The sequence below is a fragment of the Salminus brasiliensis genome, chromosome 18 (assembly GCF_030463535.1).
Source record: "Salminus brasiliensis chromosome 18, fSalBra1.hap2, whole genome shotgun sequence".
NCBI classification, from domain to species: domain Eukaryota; kingdom Metazoa; phylum Chordata; class Actinopteri; order Characiformes; family Bryconidae; genus Salminus; species Salminus brasiliensis.
This window is the reverse complement of record NC_132895.1, coordinates 16,624,706-16,650,052: the sequence shown is the minus strand read 5'-3', so window position 1 is coordinate 16,650,052 and position 25,347 is coordinate 16,624,706. Positions and strand designations below refer to the sequence as shown.

Sequence of the window (25,347 nt, the reverse complement as noted above, 5' to 3'; positions counted from 1 at the left end):
CAGTTTGTATAATGAGACATTCTGGACTGATTGATTTAGTTTAGTAGTGACTTTTCCTAAAATGATTTTATAGTGTGTTTAATCTCATAATCCATAATCCGACTCTCCTCCCTGACCATTCAGCTCCCAGATCCTTTACCACACTGCAGTCAAATCACCTTGTATGTGTGTGTTTGTGTAGTGGTGTACTCTCTTGACTCATATCTGTTGTTGTTGGCCTACTGATGTGAAATAACTGTTTTATAATGAGTGAATGCTCTGCGATTTGGGTTTCTATAGCGTGTGTGTATTAACATTAGTATTAGCCGCCACCTGGTTTTAAAAGTGCTGATTTAAAAACAAATAAAGTTGTGTGGTTCTTCCACTGAGTGTTTCCACAGACGTTTTATAAAGATTTAGATATTATGTTCCACTGTAAAATCCCTCACTGCAGACTCTAATCTCTTTTATTTACTTACTGAGAATGTGAATAATGCTCTAATAATGTTATTAGTGCTTTGAGGATGCCAGTTGGTGCTCTAAACACTGTGGTTAAAACAAAGTTGGAAAAATTGGAACTGCACTACTATTAAAATAACTGATACCTGATCCATTCAAATATGCTTGGATCAGATCGGGATCCCTAATTAAAACCTTTGATTACAGAAGAAATACTGGATGTGACACTGAAGTGTCTACAAACTTTTGGACATGTAGCGTATAATGTCTCATAGACCTATCATCAATCAAATGTTACTGGCTTGGACGTACAGTTTTGGGGGGAAAAATGGTCCCCCAAACTATGGTTTTTATGATCACCATAGATGATCAACTTGCCTTCACCTAACGTTGTTATATTCTATTCAATCAAATGCTAAACCTAATTCTGACCTTAATTTCAAATCCAATCCTAAACCTAACTTTTCTCTATTTAAGAATCAAAAGTGTGAACGTTTGTAGATAATCTATTGGGGACCATCACAGAGATTCTTCACACGCTCACATCTCATTTACAATAACGCATCTTTAAAAGGTCCATTCCCTGAAAGGTGGTCCTTCTTTGGCATCACTAAAATTACTTAAAAATATTTTTAGCACCTTTATGTACAACCATTTAATTTGGGCCTAAGGTTAATTTACTGATCATAAACTCAAGGTAGTTGCAGGGTGCTTTCGTAAACCTTCTTTAATTCAAATGTGATCATTTTCGCAAACCCCACTGCAGAAACATTAACTGGTCTAAGCATCAGAAGTCTTTCAGTGTAATGATAGAGGCTTCTCTGTGATGCGATGCATGGCAAATGACTCACCGACAGTGGTGCTGGGGCTGTCGTATGACTGTGTGTGCTGGAATGATTCAGCAATCAGGCCTACAATCACAGCTCAGTCACACAGCCTCCACAAGCAATCTTCCAAGCTATCTGCTTCGCTGTCTTGTTCCATTTTTCTTACCATATGTGTTACTTGTTTTTATAAATTTCTTGATGTTCTTCACTATTAATCCCGGGAACGCTCTCCTCACTGCTATCCACAAATTCCATCCTCTTCTCAGGACAGTTTTGAATAAGTGAACCAAGTAAAACTTTCTGTAGTAGAAACCTGAACATTTATATTCTGTATTTTTAATACAAACTAAAACCCTAAAAAAGTCTAATAAATGAAATGTGATATCTGTTCATCATGACATGATCTCAGATCCTCTGTGCTTTATAAGACGGTTCTCATTTTCAGTTTTGGTTTTTCATTGTTTTTGACACGTTTCAAGAGAGATGAGTTGAATGTTTTTATTTTGTGAGAATTCTATGTGGAATTATTTCACTGAAATTTTAAAAAGCATTTCAAGTAAGACTGTACACAAGGTTCCTCAAAGCTCAGTATTAAGACCTATAGCCACACACTATGCATCAATGAGCCTAAGGTCATCATGCCCAATACCAAGCATCATCTAGGGGGCTGTGGACTGCCTTCTATGGAGTGATGGAGCACCACTGAATACCTCTGAGAGGAGATGGAGTGTTGTTTGTGCTGCAGAAATTTTACATTTAACATCAGTACCTGACCTCACTAATGCTCCTGTGACTGAAATGAATCAAATTCTTTTTCACAGCAATGTTGCAGCATCTAATGTAAAGCCTTCTCAGAGTCTATGCTGGTACTGCGGAAAAAAAGAAGAGGGCAAACTTGCTATTATTCCTCTTAATTTCAGAAAAAAACTCTAGATAGATATAGTTAATTAAAAGTGATTTTTTAAAAGTTAAAAACACAAATTGATGGCGTTTTTTCATTGAACAATTTTTTCTCTCTCACTTCTATTTTCTATTTTTTTTTCTATTTAGACAGTAAGTATTCTCAGAATATTATCCTAAATATGAAAAGTTACTGTAGTCTTCACTTTTTTAAAACAGACTGAATACAGAGATTTGTGTATTGTGAATATGATATGACACATATCATTGTTTTAGAAAACAAGATGTTACACACCTATGTGAAAGTCTCATCATCCTGCTTTAGTATATCAACAATCATATAGAAAGAAAAACAATGTCTTTTTATTCTCCCTCCAAAACAACATAAAACCATAACTCTTCCTCTTGTCTTTTCTCCCCCTGCCGCAAGACACTTAAAGTCAAGCCGTGAGAAACGACTGGTAATTAACCAAAAACACTGGCAGATGTTATGCTAATCACTACGGATAACTAAGGTATAGTTCAATTGATTATAAGTTCCAATTACATTTCACACTACTGTGAACACACTTGAAGAGAGAGCCATTGTTCTAAATCTACTTCCTTGCAAATGTGATCATCTACAGGGATTAAGTGTATATATATATATATACAGTGAGTCCAAGAAGTATTTGATCCCTTGCTGATTTTCTTTGTTTGCCCACTAATAAAGACACTATCCTTCTGCACTTTTAATGGTAGATATATTCTAACATGGAGAGACAGAATATCAAGACAAAAATCCAGAATATAATTTTAAAGAATATATTTTAATTAATTTGTATTTCAATGAGGAAAATAAGTATTTGATCCCTCTTGCCAAACACACTCAATACTTAGTGGCAAAGCCTTTGTTTGCAAGCACAGCGGTGAGACGTTTGTTGTAGTTAACCACAAGTTTAGCACACACACCAGGGGGAATTTTGGCCCACTCTTCTTTGCAGATCCTCTCTAAATCATGAAGGTTGGTGGGCTGTCGCTTGGCAACTCTGACCTTCAGCTCCCTCCATAGATTTTCGATCGGATTGAGGTCTGGCGACTGGCTGGGCCACTCCATGACCTTAATGTGATTTTTCTTGAGCCAATCCTTTGTTGCCTTTGCTGTATGTTTAGGGTCGTTATCATGTTGGAAGACCCAACCACGGCCCATTTTCAGATCCCTGGCAGAGGGGAGGAGGTTGTCCCTCAGGATTGTGCGGTACATGGCTCCATCCATCTTCCCAGTGATGCGGTGAAGTAGCCCTGTACCCTTGGCAGAGAAACACCCCCAAAACATTATGCTTCCACCTCCATGCTTGACGGTGGGCACAGTGTTCTTGGGGTCATAGGCAGCATTTTTCTTCCTCCACACATGGCGGGTGGAGTTGAGGCCAAAAAGTTCAATTTTGGTCTCGTCTGACCACAAAACCTTCTCCCAATAACTTGGTTCATCTTTCAAATGATCATTGGCATACTTGAGGCGCGCCTCCACATGTGCTCTCTTCAGCAGGGGTACCTTTCGGGCACTGCAGGATGTGAATCCATTGTTGCGCAAAGTGTTGCCAATTGTTTCCTTGCAAACTGTGGTCCCAGCTGCCTTCAGGTCATTTGCTAACTCCTGCCGAGTGGTTGCAGGACGATTTCTGACTGTTCTCAGCATCATTGCCACCCCACGAGGCGAAATCTTCTTTGGAGCACCGGGCCGAGGTCTGTTGATTGTCATGTTATACTCTTTAAACTTTCTGATAATTGCACCAATAGTTGTTACTTTCACATCCAACACCTTACTAATCTTTTTGTAGCCCATTCCAGCTTTGTGAAGGTCAACAATTCTGACTCTGAGGTCCTGTGACAGCTCTTTGGTTTTACCCATGTTGGAGACTTGAAATCTGTGTGATCTGTCTGATTCTGTGGACAGGTGTTTTTCACACAAGTGATTAGTGAGAACAGGTGGCTTCAGGTCAGGTAACAAGTTGATTGGGAGTGTCTAACTGGTCTGTAAAAGCCAGAACTGCTAATGAATACTAAGGGATCAAATACTTATTTCACTCCATGAAATACAAATCAATTAATATATATTCCTTAGATTTATTTTCTGGATTTTCTTTTTAATATTCTGTCTCTCCATGTAAGAATACATCTACCATTAAAAGTATAGAATGATCATGTCTTTATTAGTGGGCCAACGAAGAAAATCAGCAAGGGATCAAATACTTCTTGGACTCACTGTATATATATATATATATATATATATATATATATATATATATATATATATATATATATATATATATATATATGTTGGACAAAAAAAAACATCTAAACACACTGACAATTGAACATTACTGCCTTTAGTTACCTAGCTCTCAAATCTAATTTTGTGGATAAATATCTCATTTGGTTTTGACAGCAGCCTGAAAATGATGCAAAACTCTCTCACTCTCCAGGGAACCATAGCTCAGGAAGAACCAGCAGCAGTTGTGACGGAACCCTACAGTCAACATGCTTCTTTTTCTTGGGCATTTCCTGTGTCTGTATCACCCGAAAAACACAAATGTGCAATAGTGGAGAGAGGACAACAAAAGTAGCCTAGATAAAGTTTGTCCTTGACAGTTAACATTAAGGACATCAAACGAGACAAGCAGGTTTTCATAAGGCTAGCAATGTGAACCTTTAACTGAATCCACATTACTTCCTCCTGTGCCTAATCTCCTTCACTTACATTCATGGGAAGATGGAACTTGCACAGTGTGAATGCCTAGAGCGACTCCAAGGCTGTGGGGGGAGAGCCTGAGATTCTAGTCTTCTCCTAGCTCAGAACCACTACATCAAATAGCAGGGAGAGCTTTTATGTCTCTGAATACAAAAGAAGGAGAAAATAGTAGTATTCTAGATATTATGGCTAATAAATACAATTTTAATATGTAATAATATATATATATATATATATATATATATATATATATATATATATATATATATATATATATATATATATATATAATAAACAAAACTCTGATATTGATATTTCAGCACATGTCAGAGCATATTTCATTACTCTTGTATATTACAGCAATTTTGGGACTGGGATTACTTCCATTTGAAAGCCTATATGCATCAACACAGCATAGAAAAAAAATCAACACCATGAAACTGAAATATACTCTATTCTGTTCAAATGTTTGTAGACACTCCTTCTAATGAATTCATTCAGCTACTTTATGTTGCACTCATTGCTGACACACATGTGCAAATGCACACACACAGCTTAACTAGGTCTTGTAGAGAGTACTGCCAACAAAATAGGATGCACTGGAGCACATTACAATGAACCTATTTGCACCAAATGCCAGGCATGGGATGATGCTCCATTCATTTCTTTTAGAATGAGTTGGGGATGATGTGGAGTGGTGATCATCCAACATCCTGACCTTACTAATGCTCCTGTTGCTGAATGCAATTAAATAATCACAGCAATGCTTCAAAATCTAGTAGAAAGCCTTCCTCAGACAGTAGGGCGGTTACTCCAATAAATACAGGATAAACTTGTTTTATTACCTTTGATTTAGGAAGAAGCAATGAATGAGCAGGTGTCTCATATAGCGCATTTGCATGGAAACTTTGGTACATTTCTGATTAATTTGTGAATACAAACATCTAAACAATCAACAGTTTTGAACTGACATGGGGAAAAATGTACCTCCTATAATTTTTTTTTCTTACTGCGCTACTGCGTTACAGCAGTACCCCGCAGTGCGGAGACTAGCTGGGTCACTGCGAGTGGTGCTAAATTACAGACAGTGATTCACATAATATTAAACACAGGTCAATGATTAAAAACAACCTCCAATAATACAAAAACAAAAATTCAATAAATAAAGCCAACTTTCAGGGCGAATCCTGAATCTGTTAAGTATGATCAAAATTTACATTACACATTGTTATGAGAACATAAGATGACCAAATGCATGCTGTACTTGGACCTGTTTGACTGTATAAACTGGCTTACATTTCCCCCTCGTTGGTTTGTGACCCTCTCTCTACTGCAGTAGCAAAGTGCATGCAGTTCAGTGTTGCCTTTTACTGGAAACCCAAGACTGACTGATGGCCCAAATAACTAAAACTACATAACTGATAATATCTCTCTTAGCACTTCTCCAGTCAATTACCAGTGACATATTTTAAAATGCATGGATAGTCCTGTGGCCTCTGTTCTCTCTTTTCAGAAAAAAAAAAAAAGAGTCAAAATCGATGACTAGGAGATCCTCAATTAATCGCAGATAGAGATAGGGAAAGAGCAGATGGTTTCAGGAGGAGAGAAATGGGAATATTAATGAAGGTTTATTGGTTTAACTCCCAAGGTGCTTCACCTCAAATCTCTCCCTGATTGGTTACATAAGATGTGTGTCTACTGAGAAGATGCTAAATTTAGAGTGTTAGTTACGGTAATGCAGAACAACTTTTCTCTAACTTGATCGAATTATGTTAATTAAGGGTGGTAATTAACATGTCATTACATTCTCTGCAGACACCTGCAGATATTCTCCTCAAACAGAGAACATGCATCAATCAGGGCTGATTCAGAAGCAGCTCTCATCAGAGTCCCTAGGTAATAAAAACAGTGTCAACAACACAGTCTTCTGGATATGCATTAAGAAGGTGCATCGCTCTCAAGTTTATTCCTGCACTCACATTCTCCCCATGCTGCTTCAGAAGCTGCTATCTCCATCGGCTCCCCAAAAACAACAAATGATCATTGCACAGTCCCCGGTGGGGCAGGTCTATTTAAAAAGGCCTCGTAACACTGCAGGAGTGACAGCAATGCTGCTAGTGTTTAACAAGCTGTCAGAGGTGAGGAACGACCTGGGGCACATCAATGCAGGAGCTAGGACAAAGATCTGCATACGCTTCAGCCTGACAAGCCACAAGACAGCTAGAAAAGGCACAGTGACCATCTGTCCCAGGAAAGGTTAGCAAAGAAAGGAAGTCACTCTTCAACTACACTTTGAGAGTTATCTGAGATACTAGGAGAGAACTGAAAAGAGGGGTCAGTCAAAACAACAGCACAGCAACTTCCACTGATGCGAAACAGAAATTATGCAATATAATTCCATATTGTTTGATGAGCTTAACAAACATAAAACATAAAATACATTCAAATAAATACAATTTGTGAAAAGTATCAAACAAATTTCAGAAGTGCTCTTTAGTACGGTTTTGAGGAATCTGAGCATAAAATCAACTGTTTTTAATTTACATGAGGGGATTTGAACTTTTCTGATTACCATCATTTACATTTATGGCATTTAGAGCTGACGCTCTTATCCAAAGCAACTTACAAGGTTACTCATATTACAAAGATGGGCCAACCTAGTGTTAGGAGTCTTGCCCAAGGACTCTCATTGGTGTAGCACAGACGGGGAATCAAACCCCAGTCTCCCACATGGTGTGGTAGTTCATTGGCAGGTAGTGGTGTTATCTGTTGCGCCACACCAACCACTACAAGGTTATCACTGGGAGGCCAAGTTGTAACACTGTGCTACAACTAACCCCACTGGGTGGAGGCCGTACTTCAGCCTGGCTAGCTCTCACTTCAAGTGATTTTACACACAAAAAGATTTATTTTTTCCCTTTTTGACATATTTTGAATCTGGCCAAATGTAATAAATATTGGACCAATAGAAACACTCCACAGTGAATAAAATCTTTTCATTCATTGATTTGTAATGTAATTTTGGATGTACAAGGTTTTTGTGTGACCGCAATGAGGTATAAATACTGTGACTTAAAACACACGACCAATACATAATCACAATACATGTACAAATGACAGAGGTAGGTTACATGATGCAACAACAGTCTTTAGAGTGAATTTTGAGAAATGTCAGTTGAAAAATCATAGATGACGTTGCAAATATGAAAAAATAGCCAAGAGCTTACTTAACTTGAATCTGTTTAACCACAGAAAATAACCATGTTAAGTTTGATCCCACATTAGTGGTTTCACTGATTTATCTGCTTTCTCTGATTTAATACATCACCCTTCTTTGGGTTTAATGATACTTTATTGATCCTGAAAATGTAGTTGGAATTGTAGCACAACTGAGTTTTGTTTACATATCTCATTTTTAATTGTCTTTCAAAATGCATCCAAAGCCATTTTCAGCACATTTTTTTTAAATAAGCTGCCGGAGTCATTTTTACCTAGGAAACCTAAGGAAATTGTAAGGGCAACAGGTGTTTTTTACTGTTTTGAATATGTTGTTTTTAGTGTATGTAAAATACTGTAATGGATTTTGGAATTAAACAGTTATTTTGTAATGACTTAAAAGGTCAAACTCTTCGCCATCTTTCTATAATGTTTTCCCATTCCTTTCAACAAAAATCAAGCACAGGTAGGTCAGCCATGTCCTTTAACTTCTTCAACCAACAGGAAAACCACTAAAATTCCACTAATTGGCAGTAAATGTGAGTTTAAGACTTTCTGTATTTCCATGTTTAAGCTTAGTAGATGAACCTCAGATCCAAAATAAAAGAACTTTAAATAAATCTTAAAGTTTAAAACTGCAGCTAATCAAGCATTCATTGCTTGCAGTTCACCAGATGACCCTGAAAGGATAATGCATAATAATGCATGATAACAATAATACATAACAAGCAGTTATAAAGGCCTTATTTGATAGATTATTGCTGTATTTGCATATTTATTTAATGGCCAACTATAAAGAAGCCCCCAATGCTTCTTAAAAACGTACAACACCCCTAAGCACCACTACACCACAAGCATGAATTATTCAATTATTTCCAAAATCAAAAGGATTTTCTGAACCCATGCCTACAGTTTAACTTTACTATATAAACTATATCCAGATACACTGTCGTAATAATAACGTATTGAACTGGTGTTTTGGCTGTTTGAGATGTCTTGCTGTTTCATTAATTTAAAGCACTGAATTGGATTTGGGGGGGCTCTTTAACACAGGTCAGAGTTTCTGGTTGTTTCAAATACATTTTTAATCTAAAATCATTTTTACTGTGATTTAAAAAGAACTGTGATGAGTAATTATTCACCTAGAGATATGGATTTCTTCCACTTTTTGAAGTCAAGCGCTGTGTGAAATTTAAGATGACAAAACAGATCCTGCAAATAATAATTTGTCAAGATTTATTTTATTTTTTTTTTTAATCGCACAAGATAATTTTGTCCCTGTTGATTAATACTGCTTAAATGGACTTTCCTGTAGTTAAAAGGAAAACACAGCCACTACGAAATTTTCACATGCTCTGCTGACATCAGTGGCCAAACCCTGCCCTCTTTAGGTACGAAGCGGAAATGTTCCACCCCGTGTCTGAACCTGCAGCTGGAGATTTACCCAGAAAAGTTTTGACCTACAGATGTGGATAAACTCTAAAAGGTGGTAGACGTGCAGTTTATGTCCAAAAGCCTGTGGACACCAAACAGAGTTTTGGCCAAGTTTGCAGTGCTGTGAGGATTGCCTTGCATTTAGTCACAAGAGCCTTATTGAGGTCAGGCACAAACATTAGATGAAGAGCTCTGGATCACAAACACCACTTCAATTCATCCCAAAGGTTTAGGAAAGAGCTCCCACACTCCAGAGAAACACCAAAGACTTTAACTTAAAAATACTTTCCTTTCAAATAGTTTTATTTTGTCAAAATTTATGTTTTTTCTTCTTGTACACTTGCCTCAGGAGTCTGGTAGAACTGCTCCACAACCCAATGCTAGGGGCTTTATGTCCCTGAAGCCAACTCCATGGCACTCTGACTATAGGCTTATATGTGGCTGCTCCAGACAACAAACTGTGCTCAGTCTAAACTAAACATCCGTGTCAACAATAGATGCACCCTAAAATGGCTTTCTTTAGGTTTAAGATTTAAGATTTCTCAACCCTGTTTTGACCAATAGACAACTACACATCATTAAAGACATGTACACAGAAATAGTAAAAAGTCATATTTGCAGTTTATTTGCAAATTGGTGTAGAATTCACAATGCATCAGAGGTCTCCATGTCAGTGCGCATAACTATGGCACGGATTAAAAACAAAAGACCATAATACTGTAACTCACTTCTGGTATAAAGACCTGCACAGAGTGTCACTCAACATTCCCTACATACATTTTTAGTGTTCAAGAGGTTAAAGGATGTTCGTATTTCCCCAGAAACAAGGCACTTAGTGAGCAGCAAACAAAGAAGCTTGAGAGTATGCATAAGGGTAATATTAGCATTTGGTACAAGGTCAGAGTTTGGCAGGTTTCATTAAAACATGAAGTCACCTTCTGCCGGACAAAAACACTCTTAAGACGTCTAAAGCTGGAGTGCATAGCGTGCATAGAGGAATATACAACTAACACAGGAATGTTTCTCACTACCACTCTGCAAACAAAGATAGTGTTAATAATGAAGAACCGTCAAAATCCAAAGTTCAAAACAGTTTCTTAGTACTTAGGGAATTGCTGAGGATCTCCCCTGATCAAAACTCCCCTGATCAATAACCGTATGTACACGCCCATGATTATTCCTCCAGTACCACACTGCCCAGTTAACCAGCAAACAACAATGAAATGCTTAATGTTTCTAACGTTCTGAAATGTAAATATCTTGCCACCAAGAATAGCACATTTGAAAGGTGTCACCAATTTAAATACATTAAATATTATTGCTGTTTACCTGTGCAAAATAGAGGCCATTTGTGCAGGCAGGTGGATGATTTGCTATGTGATGGATTTAGCCAATTCAAGGACTCAAAGGTTAATTATGTCTAAACCACAATAAACATCATCACTCAGAAAAGAATACGCAAGTGAACATGTAACTTCTGCCTGTGTCTATAACAGAATCCTCTTATTTTGATAACCATTTTGAGAACATCTGATGGAACTTAAAAAAACTGGGTTTGGGACAGGGGTGGCTTCAGAGTTAGACACTGTTGACCAGAAGTAGTTATTATTATTATTATTATTATTATTAATTTTTGTAAGATATATCTGCTGATGCTTCATTACTGATCATAGTACTTCTACCATCATTAACAATCCCACTACTACAACTTAAATATTATTATTATTAATAATAATAATAATAATAATAACAATAATAATAATTTTTATTTCAGAAATTGTTAGACTGTTTTATGGGGAGCTTTTGAAATCGACCTGTAGAACTTAACAGGTTCAACCGATACAGTTCAACAGCTGAATCTACTCTATTCATTTAAACGAAATGTCTAATATCACATGTTTAAGTTATGTGGGAATCCTAATGTCTTGTTCTCATTGCTACAAATCAATAAATTAAACTTTTTTCTTTTTTAATCTGCGGGAAATGTGATTTTACCATCACTTGGGCTGTTTCCATGGCAACTTAAAACTGTACCCTCACTGGGCACAGGCCTGCTTCTATCTATTCCATTAAATGCAGTAACACAAGGATTACCTCACTTCACACTTATATGTACATCGGCGCCTATTCTCCTTACTGAACGAACCAGAGGTCACAAAATAGTACAAACAATGTCTGAACAAGTGGAAAAGCACATGTCTTTTCTTCTGAAGTTCATGTTTGGTATGCTGAGGCACTGTAAGTGTAAAGGGGAAAAACAATGTCTGAAATGTTGCAAAAAAAATAAGTCTTCTCGTTGTACTGTACAGCGCACCTCAGAAAACAACTTCTTTTTGTTTCTTACACTGAGCAGAAAGCTGAAATATGAACATGGTTGGCAGCCAGAGTATCAAAGACAGCCGGTCTATAAACACAAGCTCAGAACTGGGTCAGACGGCTCGGCTATGTCAGAGCAGTATTATCTACAACAGCAAAAAGAGAAAGAAAAAAAAAACAAAAAACTCATGGGTCTAAAATGTCCGAATGTTTGAAACACTGTTCACAAGTCTGAAATAGTTGTTTAGTGTATTGTGTTTTCCCAAAAAGCATAGACTGCCAGTTTACATGCCCTCTGGGCAAGGTATATGAAAAGTAAAGCAGGATCCAAGCTGCCCAAATGGTACTGCATTAGGACTGTTACACTCGCTGGGCAGGGTTACATCAAGCACACAATAAGCACTTTAAACAACCTGTAGTGAATTTCTTATGGAACTTCTTAGAACTTTGTCACAAAAGTTCCCTAGGCGTACGTCGCGTATAGCATCGTTCCTTAGGCATGAACGTTAAAAAGGCTCCAAAGACGGATGTCAGGAGAACTATTTCAAGAAATTAACATACAAAAAATGCTTGTTGTGATAAATGACCTGAAATGTACCCAGTGTTGGATTAGACACTATTAAGTAACAGTCCAGAAATAAAAGTGTGTAATTGAATGGATATAAGGAGCCTTAAGTCTAATATGGAAGCAGGTTCTCCTGCTATTTTTATGCATTTCAAACCATCCCTTTTCTCAACAGCATTACAGATATAACATTTGGCAAAGCAAAAATGAGATTACTGTTTGAAGGCACAAGCCACTGAAGGCTACAGTAAAACCTGTTTTCATCCGTGCATTAGATTTGCTTCTATTGTTAAACCTGCCAGCAACGTATTATTAATAGCACTTGCCACTTATTTCCAAAGCTTTTTGTGCAAGGGTGTGTTCTCCATATTGTTGAGTTTCGTGCCCTGGTAATGGCGGTACTCTGTAGTGAAGAGTCCCGCTCCCTCCTGCTCCTTTAACAGTAGTTATTCTGTCTATTCACACCTCCTCAAAGAAGGCCATCTGAGCCATGTAGGCAGAGTTCCGCTGCAAAAGACCAACACACAATCAGAACACTGTTACAGTCTTTTGTGGTATTTCATAATGAGGAGAACAGGAAACACTTCCTTTAACCTCTAGTTTCCTCGGTTCCTAAACTGTACTATTAAATGTGAAAACGGGCATTTAGACAGTCAGAGTTATATATTAGTCCAAGAATATATAACACTGTCCAACATTCAAATATTTTGTAGGACCACCTTTGGGTTTTATATAATGTGCATTCACTGTGGCACTGTTTCGACAACCTTTAGCCATATTACAACATTTCCTTCAGTCCTGGGTTGCACTCATTTTTGTTTGACAGCTTATATTGACAGCGGGAAGGTTGAACTACTCCATAAAGTTCTCTCCAGCACATCCCAAGAACTTTCAAAAAGGTTACTGTCAGCCTATACTTGAACAAGTGAGGCTTGTACAGTGGACACTATGCAAGATGGGTACAAGCGCCGGGTCCCCAGCTTCACCGCAACAGCTAACAGATGCCTGTGCCAGCCAACACTGATTAGGAGTGAGGAGTGCCATCTACCCACCCAGAGAGAATATTTTCTTTAATGTGTGCATTAGCCTGCTTCTCTCTATCTGGGTTTTCAGCAAAAGCAGAAAAGGCGCATGTTACTTGCACTTGGTAAAGCACATTTATGCTATACTTCAGCAATTAAACCAGCTGTGATTTAAGAGGGTGTATATGTAGTAGTGTATTTTCCACATGACTTTGATGGCAAAACACTACAATTGCAGTGGTCCAATACGTTTTCTTTTTCCAGAGTAAAACAGTATCACGCTGCGGACATTTATATAACTTCTGAAAACACGCCTCACTGCTCTCCTTAGTAATTACTCGTATACTAGTATTATTAGCATAGTAAAACATAACAGACTTCTTAAGTACTAAATTTATACCAGCCACTTAACAGCAAATTACAGTACATGGTGTAGAGCAAATAAAGAGTTAAATAACATTACACTAAATACTCTGAGGCAGCGTTTGCAGTGAAAGTTGTTGATGGTTCAGAGGGTTTATGTGTGCCTTACATTGCTGTGGGGGGCTACGTAGGGGGGCTCAGGATAGCCTCTCAGGTTGTAGGTGCCGGACTGCTGCTGCTCCTCCAGCTTCAGAGACTCAATCTCAGACTTCAGCTCCTTTAACTGATCCTGCAGGTGCTTGCTCTTCTCCATGTACTCCAGCCTGAGGCATACACAAAAGCACACCCGCCCACACACACACATACAAACACACACACACAGATATGGCGATGTGACAATACATTATTAGGGAATCCTTTACCCCCCAGCTATGTCATTTATCAGAAATAAATGATAGCACCACCATCCACAATGATCTCATTTCAAGCCTTCGCCAAAAGCAAGGACATGTAGTAAAATGGGTTGTGAAAATCCTGATAAATGAAAATAAAAGCTTCAGCAACTTGTAAGTCATGGTTACAACAGCAAACATACCATTTACTAAGAGTGTAATCATTTTAATATGCATCAAAAAATCTAATTTGAAACTAAAGTGAATCACTGTTGCACATTTTAGTCATTTCGAAAAGCCTGTCCACATCGGGTATCAACATGCATTTTTGGTGATCAAAATCAGATCATGTTCAGATTTTACTTGAACACATGAAAAGCTACATTGGGCTTTGGTTAGAGATGGAGCTCATCCACATTTAATACAAGTGCTTTTCTTTAAATTCCCTACTACGGTGTGAGAACCATCTATTGTTTCACTGTGTTGTGGAACCCGCACCCCACTGTTCACCATTCATTACTGCTGTACCAGTATGCATGAAAAAAAAAACCCACAAAAAATAATAATAATAAAAAATAAAATTATATGGTGAAGTATTATTAGATGCCATGTAGTCACACTGGGGACACACTTTAGTGACAAATGTACACAAAATCTAATGAAAATATACCCAGAGACTATCCGGATACAAAAATGTACATCAACTCTCATACGGCTTGGCTTTTAATAAATACTAAATTCCAGGAGCTGCAATTTTTAGGTTTGTTTTGTTACAAGGTGGATCAACTAATTTTATATGTCTAGTATATAATTACATGTAATTATACACTAGAGAGACTGGTTGGTATCAGGTAAATATGCCTTTTTGACCGGACACAAACCAGTCTGTCAAGTATATAATTAAAGCTCTGTACAATCCCCTTTAACAAACAAAGTATCAATCAATTTAAATATTATTTGGTAGGGGTTCAAAACAATATTGATATATTGAAATTTCACAATATCATGTTTTGCAAGTCTCAAAAACACAGTATCAATTTTTATGTAATAGTTTACATGTAAAAATTGGTGGCGAACAGTGGTTCATTCTGCCTTCAGATGTCACTGTTCCAACTGCATATAAAGTAAACTTGTCCTTTTGTCAGACTTTATGCATATGGCAGTTTCTACTATAAATATATACTATTACTGTAAAATTTTATTTAAAAACAATAATTGCTCACTTATCAAAATGTATCACAATATATTGAATTGTAACTTCTATATCATAATATCTCATATCTCCAGTTTCCTGCAAATACTCAGCCCTAGTGTCAGTGAATTCATAACATATGCTGGTGCTCTTGATCTCCAGTGTATTAAAAAAAAAAGGTACTGTACAGAATAAAATTTTGCTTTTTTGTAACATTACATCCCTACCGTTCACGTTCTATCTCCATGGACAATCTCTTCATATCAGGATCTTTGAAGTCTAGTCGATGAGTGGTGGGCATCTCCATCTGCATATCCACATTTTCAGGGCCAGGAGGTGGAGGGGGGTTGGAGTATGCAGCTATTAACTGAACACAATCTAGCATTAATTTAGGGTGCATTTGGTAAGCAATAGTTATAAGCAATAGTTATTACCCTGATAAATCATGATCATGGTTTTGGGGGTTTAGAATATCCTATAATAAACCATAACACTACTCCAAGTGTGCCCTCAAGGAACCACATTTAAAAGTGTTCTGAAGTCAGAGATTTGTACTTATACCACCGTAAACAGAAAAGTCTTGACCTTAATGTTAAGGTCAATCTTACCGGGTATGTTGTTTTGGTGATCTCAAGGAGCTTCTGCTTGGCTCTGCGTTCGGCGTCTTTGGCCTCATTCAGGTCCTGTTTTAGATGATCTGCTTCCTTTGACCTGGAGGGCACCCCCCCCCCAAAAAAAAAAAAAAAAAAATTGTAATAATCAGCCAAGGACACACTGTCATTCACAACAATGCACCCCCTATATCAGAAAGAGACAAATTTCCGAAGAAGTCCGGAATTCAAACCTTCGCTCTGACTGTTCCACCAGTTTAACGGCAAGCTGCTCTGCCTCCCTCATTTTCTGCTCCATCAGTCTGTGCTCCTCTTTGGTCTTAAGGGCAGTAACCTCTAGCCTCTGTCTCTCCTGTTCGGCTTCGGCTGCTTTGTGCGCCAGCAGCTTGGCTTCTTCCTCTGCAATCTGGGCCTTCTCAGCCAGCAAGTCAGCGGTCTCTTCAGATCGCAGCTGGAGATACAGACTATGAGCTACCTCAATATTCTCATGTACACAGATATAGAGTTTTACTGAGTAGAAGAGATGTTTTTGAAGAAGCTACATAGAAGTCTTAGAGCTGTATATGGAGAGATGATTTACAGTTTAAAAGAAATTAATCAAGTATTTTTCTTTTTCCTTGCTGCAAGGTTTCTCACCAGCGCTTCATTAGCCATGCGAGCCTCGTCCTGCAGCTGAAAAAGCCGCCGCTCCATCTCCTCTTTAGCCCTTTCTGCGTCCTCCCTCATCTGCTTCTCCCGTGCCAGAATCTGACGCTCCATCTGAAAAACCACACACAACCAGCAACTTGTAAAATGAAAAAAAAAATGTAAAAACCCCACCAACACCAACATGACTGTTACCAAGAAAAAGTGAAAAAGGAGAGAGGAGTTCAAGTCTGGCATCTGAAAAATATTTTAAAAGCATACCTTTTTCCTGGCCTTCTCCTCTTTGGCCTGAGCCTTCATTTGCTGCACCTCGATGGAGTCCACTTTCCTCCGCCTCATGAAAAGGTCATGGTTTCCAATGCATAGCTGTAAGATCTAATGAACACCAAAGGATTGATGACTCAACACACTGTAAAACTACTCTAAAATTCTGGTACACAGTACATTTTATAAGAAAACTAACTTACCAGCTTATTCACTCTGAGTTGTGAGGAATAGAATTTGAAAACATCCTTCTTTTTGTCCAAAGGCTTAATAGTAAACTGTTAACAGAAACATACTATAGTTAGTTCTCCAGCTGAGGATACTGCCCTTTTCTAAATACACCCATAATTCAACCAAACATACTCCACTCCATCCAGTATAAGAATATTTAACTCCAGCAGAAAATGACACTTTTTTTTTTTTACGAGGCAACAAATTAAAAACGAGTTAAACTAAACCGGAGGGAACACGGGGCAGGGAGTATGTACAGGTTGGGTAATTAACGGTCCAAATTGGGGAGAAAATTTGGCTTAGAATAATGCAAAACATGCTAATTTAACATTCATTCAAATTGTTATCAGCTAGGTTTGGTTTAAAATCTTATTAGTGCAGGAAGAAGTACTTTAATGCTACTTTTCAGAGCCAGACGTGACAACACAGTGGTGATATGGGTCTATTTCTCTTGCATAACAGCTCAGGCTTCTCCTGTAAGATCACTGGACTTCCTGTTTGTTTTGATACTGAAGGTTTTATTAAATGTCTGTAGCCTATGGAAATAAAAGGCAAGCTCTGTCATTAGCCTTTGCTAGACCATCTACTCTACAATTCATATCTTCACCACTGTTCCACAGCTGTACTAGACACAGGCTGTTTCCACTGTATCCTTTCTAAATATCAGTGTAATCATGATCTTTAAACACAAGTCAATCAGTTCATCAGTAAATCAGGACGCTGGACTGCAGGAAGTAAAAGTTTAAATCTCTGACATGTGGTGTTTTGGGTACCTCTTTCTCACTGTAGGAGATGTTGCGGATGCCACTCCAGGGAAACGATTTGTTGGGGTTGAGCTTGCTACTGGGGCTGTAGATATGAAGTCCCTGTGCATCGACGCCAAGCAGGAGCTCTTTGTCTCTCTTATTTTGCTGTGAAACACCACAGCAAATTCAACATTATCTTTGAATTATATTGAGCCTACCATGGTAAATATGGCAAGATGGCAGCATTCAGATAGAAAGATGACTTACTGTGATGGAGAAGTAGCTAACCCCATACATGTCAAGATCCTGTGCTATTTTCAGATACTCCATCTCAGCCTCATCCCTGATGGAAAAAAAACATTCCACATGAAACTACCGTGCCTCCAACTGTGATTTGGAGTGGAGACGTTGAATGTATGGGTCATTATGATATAGGCTAGTAATCCACATAGGTTTACCTTGCTATGTTTCTGTGTTCAGCATACCAAGCCGTGATCTTCTCTTCCCACATCTCTGGTGTCATCTGGTACTGCATCAGAACCTAGAGAGAGGGAACACAGGTTAGCAGTGAATACAAGACATATGCGAGTCCACTGATGTAAATGAGTCCATGCAGCGAATCACTACTTACTCTTTTAGGCAAGAGTTCATCTTGGGACAAGAAGCCCGGTTTGTGGAAATTTGGGTCATAGTCCCCATACTGCATAAAAAGACAAACACATAGTACAGGTCACACACTGAAGCTGGATGAGCTGTACAACAGTGGGATTGATTCACAGTGTGACATTAAGTGACAGTCAGTCACAGCGGAGATATTTTTAGCACTGTGTTATGAAAACTGACCTTGGCTTGCACGGCATATGATGCCAGAAGGACTGAGGCTTCTGGAGAGCAAAATATCTCTTCATCTAGTATCTGTTTCTTTACCTTGGCAAGACAAAGAAAATTGTGGAGCATTATTCATATGCACAGAGGGCAGCAGTCTGAGGCAACAACATTTATGAGTGAGGAGTCAGAAAGCTAAAAACTATGCAGCTCAGATTTATAACAAGAGCTTAAATACAAAAACAGCTGAATAATAGTCATCCAACTCCCCCTCACTTGTAAGAAGAATAGGTGCTGAGTGATTTCCTGAACCAGCTCCTCCTCAACTTTCTCAGGGAAGAATTTGGCAAGAAAATGAAATGTTATGGGAGAGTCCTTTGGAACTTCTTGGTCTAAAACCTAGGCAAATGGAAAGAGCAAGCAAACTAATTAATGGTTTGAAATTGATAATTTTTTCCTCAAAACACAATCAAATATAAAAAACACATACACACATCTTCTGTCTAAAGAAAGCCTAAAATGAAGTGCATTTTAATTTGGCTGTCCAATATTGGAATTATATACATTTATATATACATTTATATATATATATATATATATATATATATATATATATATATATATATATATATATATATATAAATAAGATAATCCTTTATTAGGCAAATCCTGCAGTGACACACACTGCGATGGCGATGCTGAAGCGATATATTGTACGGCACTAATCTCAACAAACAGATCAATGCTACACTTACCTGTTTCTCATGCTTAAGCCAAGCATGAGTGTCTTTCACAGTGTACCTGAGGCCAAAGAACCAGGTTTCCCTTAGACCAATAGTCCGGCACACCAAATCAAACAAGTCCTTGCCTTTCCATTTCACCTGTTAACAACAACTGACTATAAGATAGACAGTTCAATATATCTTTGATTTTTTTTTGTTTTTGTAAAAGACTGCATGAAAAGACTGAGATGATATGACATGGATCTGCATGACAACAATAACAACAACAACAACAAAAATAATAGCAACCTCACAACTGAACTCCATTTCAGCATCCATGGTGATGACTTTGACTTTGAAAGTCTTCGGTTGTTTCTTCTTAAGCCCCAATATAGACATCTTCACCTCTGAATTACCTAGGAATAAAACAGTGAACCTCTCTTATAAGAAATAAACACACCTCCAAAGCAAATGCTACTAACTTTTTTAACTATATAGATCAACGAGAATTTCGATTACAGTATGTGCACAATCTCACTCTCAGTGTGAAAGGTACATGAGATTAACGTTAGATAACTGGTAAAATATCTGCGTTAGATTTCTGGCCAACTTCTCCAGCTTCAGAAGAGAAGTTAAACGAGCTTCACAGTAAAGGACAACCACAGGTAGGTAGCTACACGTCCCAGCGTACTGTCAGACCACATACAGTACATTTTAGCTCATTAACGTTAGCTATCCAGCTATATGCGTCCTGCACCCTCTTAATACAGGACTTTTCTAGCTAACGACATCTGCAGTTACTATTAGTTCATCAATAAACTACTGGTTTAAGTCAGTAAAGACCCGTAAACTCCGCGTTAACAGACGTGCTGGCTCAGCACAGACCATTTAGCTTATGCTAGCTACTACTCAGTACTGAGCACACAGTTAGCTAGCTAACCTAGCTAGCGCTAATTTTGACAATATTACAGAAAGTATCCCAGTAACTCACGTAGCTAGAAGACCCAGTTGTTCATCCCCATCTCCACAGTAAAAGCTCTGGTTTTCTAGGTTTCTAGCTCGCACTAGCTACCTAGCTATCTTAGCTGGCTAGATCTTATAGAAGGGAAATTCAGGTCCAGAAAAGTAGAATTCCGCCCCGGGATTTTGTTCCAACTGCCTGGATGGCTCTGCTGCAGCTTGGCAACGGCATCGGCATCCAGGCAGTTGGAACAAAATCCCGGGGCGGAGTTGAACTTTACTGGACCGGAATTCGCCACAACTGCAGCAGATCAACAACATAAGCTAATCGATAACCATACGCGCTAGCCATTTATGTCTGTTTTTTCACCATTTACCAAATAACACTAAACATATGCCAGATTAAGGGAAAAAGACCGAACAAACAAGATAGCTACCTCCGTCCTCCAGTGGATAGTGTAACCAGGCCGAATCACCGGAGAAAAGTTTCCAACTTGCCCTCAGACAGACAACAATGAAAGTTGGATTCTGCTCCTGACGTTACTCAACCAGCTGTGTGGCTTCAGCGTTTCCTCAACATCGAATCACGTAAATAAATAGCAAGTAAAGATATGTGTCAGAAACTGTGCCTGCTGGCATCAAATCGATAAAAATAAGACATTGTGGCTGGTTTAAATGGCGCCGTGATTTGGCTAAAGTGTTTGGCTAAAATGCTAGCTAACGTAGCCAAGCAGTTAGCTAGCGCTAAAAGAGGTCCAGCAGCGCTCCACAGGAGAAATGGAGAATAACACAATAACAGCCTGTGTCCGAATCGACGGTAATATCAGATATAAAAATTACTCTGTTACTGATTTACTAGTATAATATCCATAATTTTACATTCTGCTGGCCCACGGTCCTTTGGACGATGCTAGATATAGAAGAAGCACCAGTGGTTCCATAAAGAACCATGTCTGTAATAGCTCGGTAAAGTTTCTCCTCTCCTTGTGCTCACAAACAACCTCCTACAAGCTCTGAAAATACATTTTCTAACTGGTGGAGGAACAGAGAACAAGCTACAATCTTTATATTTCATAGAAATGAGTGAGTGTTCAGAACCCTTCTAGGTCTAAAGAGCCTTCACTTCATGTAAAGCGTCTTCACACTCCCACCTTTCTGTTCCAAACAGGGGGTTCATGTGACCAGCAGTGGTCCTTCTTTAGCAGCAATCAAATAACCATTTATAGCATCTTTATTTTTAAGAAGGTATAGACATCATCAGATTCAGTCACCAAGACCAAGAATATTTAATACCAAAGCTATTGGAGATTGCTTAGCTTTGCTTGAGGTAATCTACCATTTCCTTCTAGGTCTGAGATGATCTGACCTCAGTGTTGGTTCTCATCCCTTTCTGTTTGCAGGCAAACCAGTAACATTCTTGTTTTTTCCCTCACAGGAATGGCAAACACCAGAAGCTTTGCAGACATAAGGAATGAAATCCTTTCAGCCCACAAAAACACTGGACCCCAGGATAAGGTCAGCTTCTACAACACCTGGGCTGAGAATTATGAACAGGTAACCAAGATGAAGGGGCAACACTAGCACCAGATTTGGGATGTTCATCATTACAGCAAACTCAAAGCTTGTTGATTACAGAAATATCATGGAGCTTATGGATGTATTTGGAATTGTTTTTAAAGGATGTGGCACTGTTGGACTACCGTGCCCCTCTTTTAGCTGCAGAATGCATCACTACGCACTTCAAGGGTGATAAAGAAAGAGCCATTATTCTGGATGTGGCATGTGGGACAGGATTGGTCTCTGCACATGTAAGTGTAACATTTTAGATCACATTTAACTATTCAATATGATTATTTTCTGTAATGTCACATACACACTCACCAGGCTAACAGATATGTGGTTTGATTGCTGTCTTTGCTGAAGCTGAGGAGGATGGGGTTCTGTCAGTTTGTCGGAGTGGATGGAAGTGAGGGGATGTTGGATCTGGCCAGAGAAACTGGACTCTATTTGGAGCTAAAGCAGTGCATGCTGGGACAGGAGTCTCTTCCAGTGCAAAATGGTAATAAACATATAAATCTAGAGGTAGGTAGTTTCTAGACTAGCTTTGGAGCTTTAAAAGCAATGTTTGCCATATTACAATGTTTTAAGCCAGTGTACAGTACATAAAATGATCACTGATGGATGACTGTAATACTGTTTTCAGGTTTAAGCGCTTGAACTAAAAAGTGACCTTAAAGATCTTGAAATAATAACCCATGTAAATGACCCTTTTTTTTAACCCTTACATAATTTTTGCATGGCCTCTATTTACATAAAGTCACCCTGATAATGCAGTTCCCTGATTTGTTTCACTTCCTAAATCAAAATTGCTGAAAAAACAACACTCAAACTGTAAAGATCTTTAATACACTCATTGGCCTTTTATCAGGTACACCCACCATATAGGTGCATGTTGTAGGTTTACAAATACAGACTGTAGCTCATTTGTTGCTGCAGAAGTATACTTGCCTTCGGCTCATGCCTACAACCTCGTCACAACCGTGATATTCACGAGGCAGACGTTTCTGAGCACAGCATACTGTAAAAGATTATATAAGATTATATACTATATAAGGGTCAATTAGCCTCACAATTCTGTCATATTTTTAGAGACATATGACGTTGTTGTAATTGTTGGAGCTCTAAGTGTTGGTCAGGTGCCAGTGGCAGTCGTCAGAGAGCTCTGGCAAGTCACAAAACCAGGTAAGTCTTCCTTGCACACTCTGATCATTTGATAATACATACTAATCCACAATAAACCTATATTCAGATAGTATACAAGTTTCGTCTTTAACTGTGTTGCTCCTTGTTACAGGGGGCTATATGTGTATGACTACAAGGGGCAATGCTGATAACCAAGAATACAAGACAGAGCTGGAACACATGATGAGTACTATGGAAGAAGAAAAGAGGTGGAGTTGTGTAACGGTCACTGAGGTAGAGCAGTGGGAAAGGGCTGTGGCTGAGAATGAGAGCGGGTATATTCCCGGAGCTGTCTATCTGTATCAGCGAAATTAAGGACTGGTTAGAATTGGTTTAAAGGTAGAAGACACATATTGTACACTTGTAGCTTCAGGACCTTTTTTAATAACAACAGAGACACAATGCTATATGTACTAATAGTATTCAATGTCTACCACATAAAGGAACCAATGTAGCTGTATAAGCCATCTTTTATGGTTTCTTTTTATATCTTCTACATCTGGGAGAACTTTTCATCTAAGGAGTCAGAAGAAAGCCTTCAGCCCACATTGCTTACTACCAGCAGCAGACAGTTCTTATCAAATGGTCCAACTGCCCACTAGAAATCCTTGAAAGCCTGTATAACAGCATTCCAAAAATGTAATGCCTTCTCTAAATAACCAGAAGTGTGATTCTTGTTTCCATTACTTTGTAGATGTAGTGTTTTACTTTGTAGTGTTACTTTTTAGTGTTCTTATTTTCAATCGCTGATTGAATGTTAATGTGTCTAGGATGTACTGTATGTGTATATCTGACTAAGACTAAGCATGTTGTGGTGGAGACTGTATATCTGCATTGACAAAGAAATAACTGTAAATTGAGAAGTCACCACTAGATGGAAGCATTGTTACAAATAAAGTTTCCAGGGCTTTTGCTAGCCATTGGCGTTCAGTTTATATGTACTGTACTATCAGGTATATGTACTGTAAGAGGCATAATAATGATTGTGCTTAAATATCAAACAGGTTTTGAGGAAGTACACAGCAGAATGCATGTTGCTCATAATGCTTAATTCATGCTGGTCTTTATAAGCCTAAACAGGCTTCAACACTGTATGGACAAAAGTATTTGGACACCTGCTCATTCATTGTTTCTTCTAAAAGCAAAAGTACTAAAAAAGAGTTTATCCTGCTTTTGTTGGAGAAACTGTCTCTACTGTCCAGGGAAGGCTTCTAGATTTTAGAGCATTGCTGTGAGGGTTTGATCCCATTCAGCAACAAGATTGTAACTGAGGTCCGGATGTTGAATAATCACCACCCAACCTCATCTCAGAAGCATTGAATGTAGCATCACCATTTCAGAGAACACAGTTTCACTGCTCCACAGCTCAATGCTGGGACGCTTTTTAACATTATAAAAGAAACATTATTAAACACCCTTAAACATGGTGCCAATAGGTTCATGTTTTTTTTGCTACAGGGATTCATATGCTATTGGCTATACTTCTCAACAGGCAGTAGACAAGCTGTGTGTGTGGATTTGCACATCTGTGTCAGCAGTGGGTGCAACTTAAAATAGCTGAATGCATTCATTAGAAGGGGTGTCCACAAACATTTGGACGTGTAGTGCACCCGGAAAAGTCTTTGCCTATATTCTGTATACTCTTACTGCCTAAATAGTTTAAAATAATTAAAGAATATGATCTTTGATAAATAACGCATTCTTATTGAATCGAATTCTGAATCCAAGAGAAGTACTGTTTTAAATGACGGAACAGTATTTTATTTGTTGAATGTTAGGACAAGAAAGATTTCCACGTTCATATGTTATTTATCTGAGCTGCAGAGGATCTTTGAGCTTTATGTCCATGGTCATGTTTTAAACTCCCATACAATGCAGTGAAACTCTGAAATGTTTTGAATAATCAACGTCTGCACGAAACGTAAACCACTTCCGTAAGTTCAGTCTCTGTTGAACCGGTTTGGCCTAGGACTCTCTTTCACTCCTGAGGCCCAACTTATCATGAAAGGGTAATAGAAGAGGATGAAAACAAAGGGGCTTTTCAGTCCAAATATTGTCCATCTTAACTTTGGAAGCAGCCCCAGTGGCCAGTGAGCACATTCTTTTCTTTTCAGAGAAGCAATTATGGTCTGTAAAAGCAGAAATTAAGTCATTTATGAGGTTAATATATTTGAACTTTATTCAAAAAACATTTCAAACACATAA

The 25,347-nt window shown here is 38.3% G+C and overlaps 2 protein-coding genes across 5 annotated transcripts; one reads left to right on the top strand and one right to left on the bottom strand.

The window, feature by feature from the left end:
- Positions 1-10,145: 10,145 nt before the first annotated feature.
- On the bottom strand, positions 10,146-21,162 carry nf2b (NF2, moesin-ezrin-radixin like (MERLIN) tumor suppressor b). The gene is made up of 17 exons (XM_072661829.1): positions 20,838-21,162; positions 19,750-19,856; positions 19,474-19,599; positions 18,995-19,117; positions 18,737-18,820; positions 18,525-18,593; positions 18,352-18,434; positions 18,161-18,236; positions 17,921-18,058; positions 17,120-17,194; positions 16,914-17,027; positions 16,644-16,766; positions 16,241-16,458; positions 16,005-16,107; positions 15,624-15,763; positions 13,982-14,135; positions 10,146-12,934 (listed from the first exon to the last, which is right to left on the bottom strand). The coding sequence occupies exons 2-17, from the start codon at positions 19,837-19,839 to the stop codon at positions 12,887-12,889; spliced, it is 1,764 nt and encodes a 587-aa protein (XP_072517930.1). The 5' UTR covers positions 19,840-19,856; positions 20,838-21,162; the 3' UTR covers positions 10,146-12,886.
- On the top strand, positions 19,972-24,058 carry mettl27 (methyltransferase like 27). 4 transcript variants are annotated; one of them, XM_072661833.1, is made up of 6 exons: positions 19,972-20,105; positions 21,836-21,954; positions 22,080-22,208; positions 22,324-22,482; positions 23,025-23,142; positions 23,255-24,058. In XM_072661833.1, exons 2-6 carry the CDS (start codon positions 21,838-21,840, stop codon positions 23,455-23,457), a joined length of 726 nt encoding a protein of 241 aa, XP_072517934.1. In that variant the 5' UTR covers positions 19,972-20,105; positions 21,836-21,837; the 3' UTR covers positions 23,458-24,058. The 4 variants fall into 4 exon arrangements, with proteins under 4 accessions (XP_072517934.1, XP_072517932.1, XP_072517933.1 ...); XM_072661831.1 differs by lacking the exon at positions 19,972-20,105 and adding an exon at positions 20,721-21,217; XM_072661832.1 differs by lacking the exon at positions 19,972-20,105 and adding an exon at positions 20,723-20,988.
- Positions 24,059-25,347: the final 1,289 nt, after the last annotated feature.

What these genes read in the sequence shown, in the direction of transcription:
- mettl27 (XM_072661831.1), top strand. Translation starts at nt 21,178, where the DNA reads ATGGAGAATAACACAATAACAGCCTGTGTCCGAATCGACG. An exon ending in AGCCTGTGTCCGAATCGACG is followed by an intron (nt 21,218 to 21,835) that starts GTAATATCAGAT and finishes TTTCCCTCACAG; the next exon opens with GAATGGCAAACACCAGAAGC. An exon ending in GGGCTGAGAATTATGAACAG is followed by an intron (nt 21,955 to 22,079) that starts GTAACCAAGATG and finishes TTGTTTTTAAAG; the next exon opens with GATGTGGCACTGTTGGACTA.
- nf2b (XM_072661829.1), bottom strand. Translation starts at nt 19,839, where the DNA reads ATGTCTATATTGGGGCTTAAGAAGAAACAACCGAAGACTTTCAAAGTC. An exon ending in AGCACCTATTCTTCTTACAA is followed by an intron (nt 18,821 to 18,994) that starts GTGAGGGGGAGT and finishes TGTCTTGCCAAG; the next exon opens with GTAAAGAAACAGATACTAGA. An exon ending in CATATGCCGTGCAAGCCAAG is followed by an intron (nt 18,594 to 18,736) that starts GTCAGTTTTCAT and finishes CTTTTTATGCAG; the next exon opens with TATGGGGACTATGACCCAAA.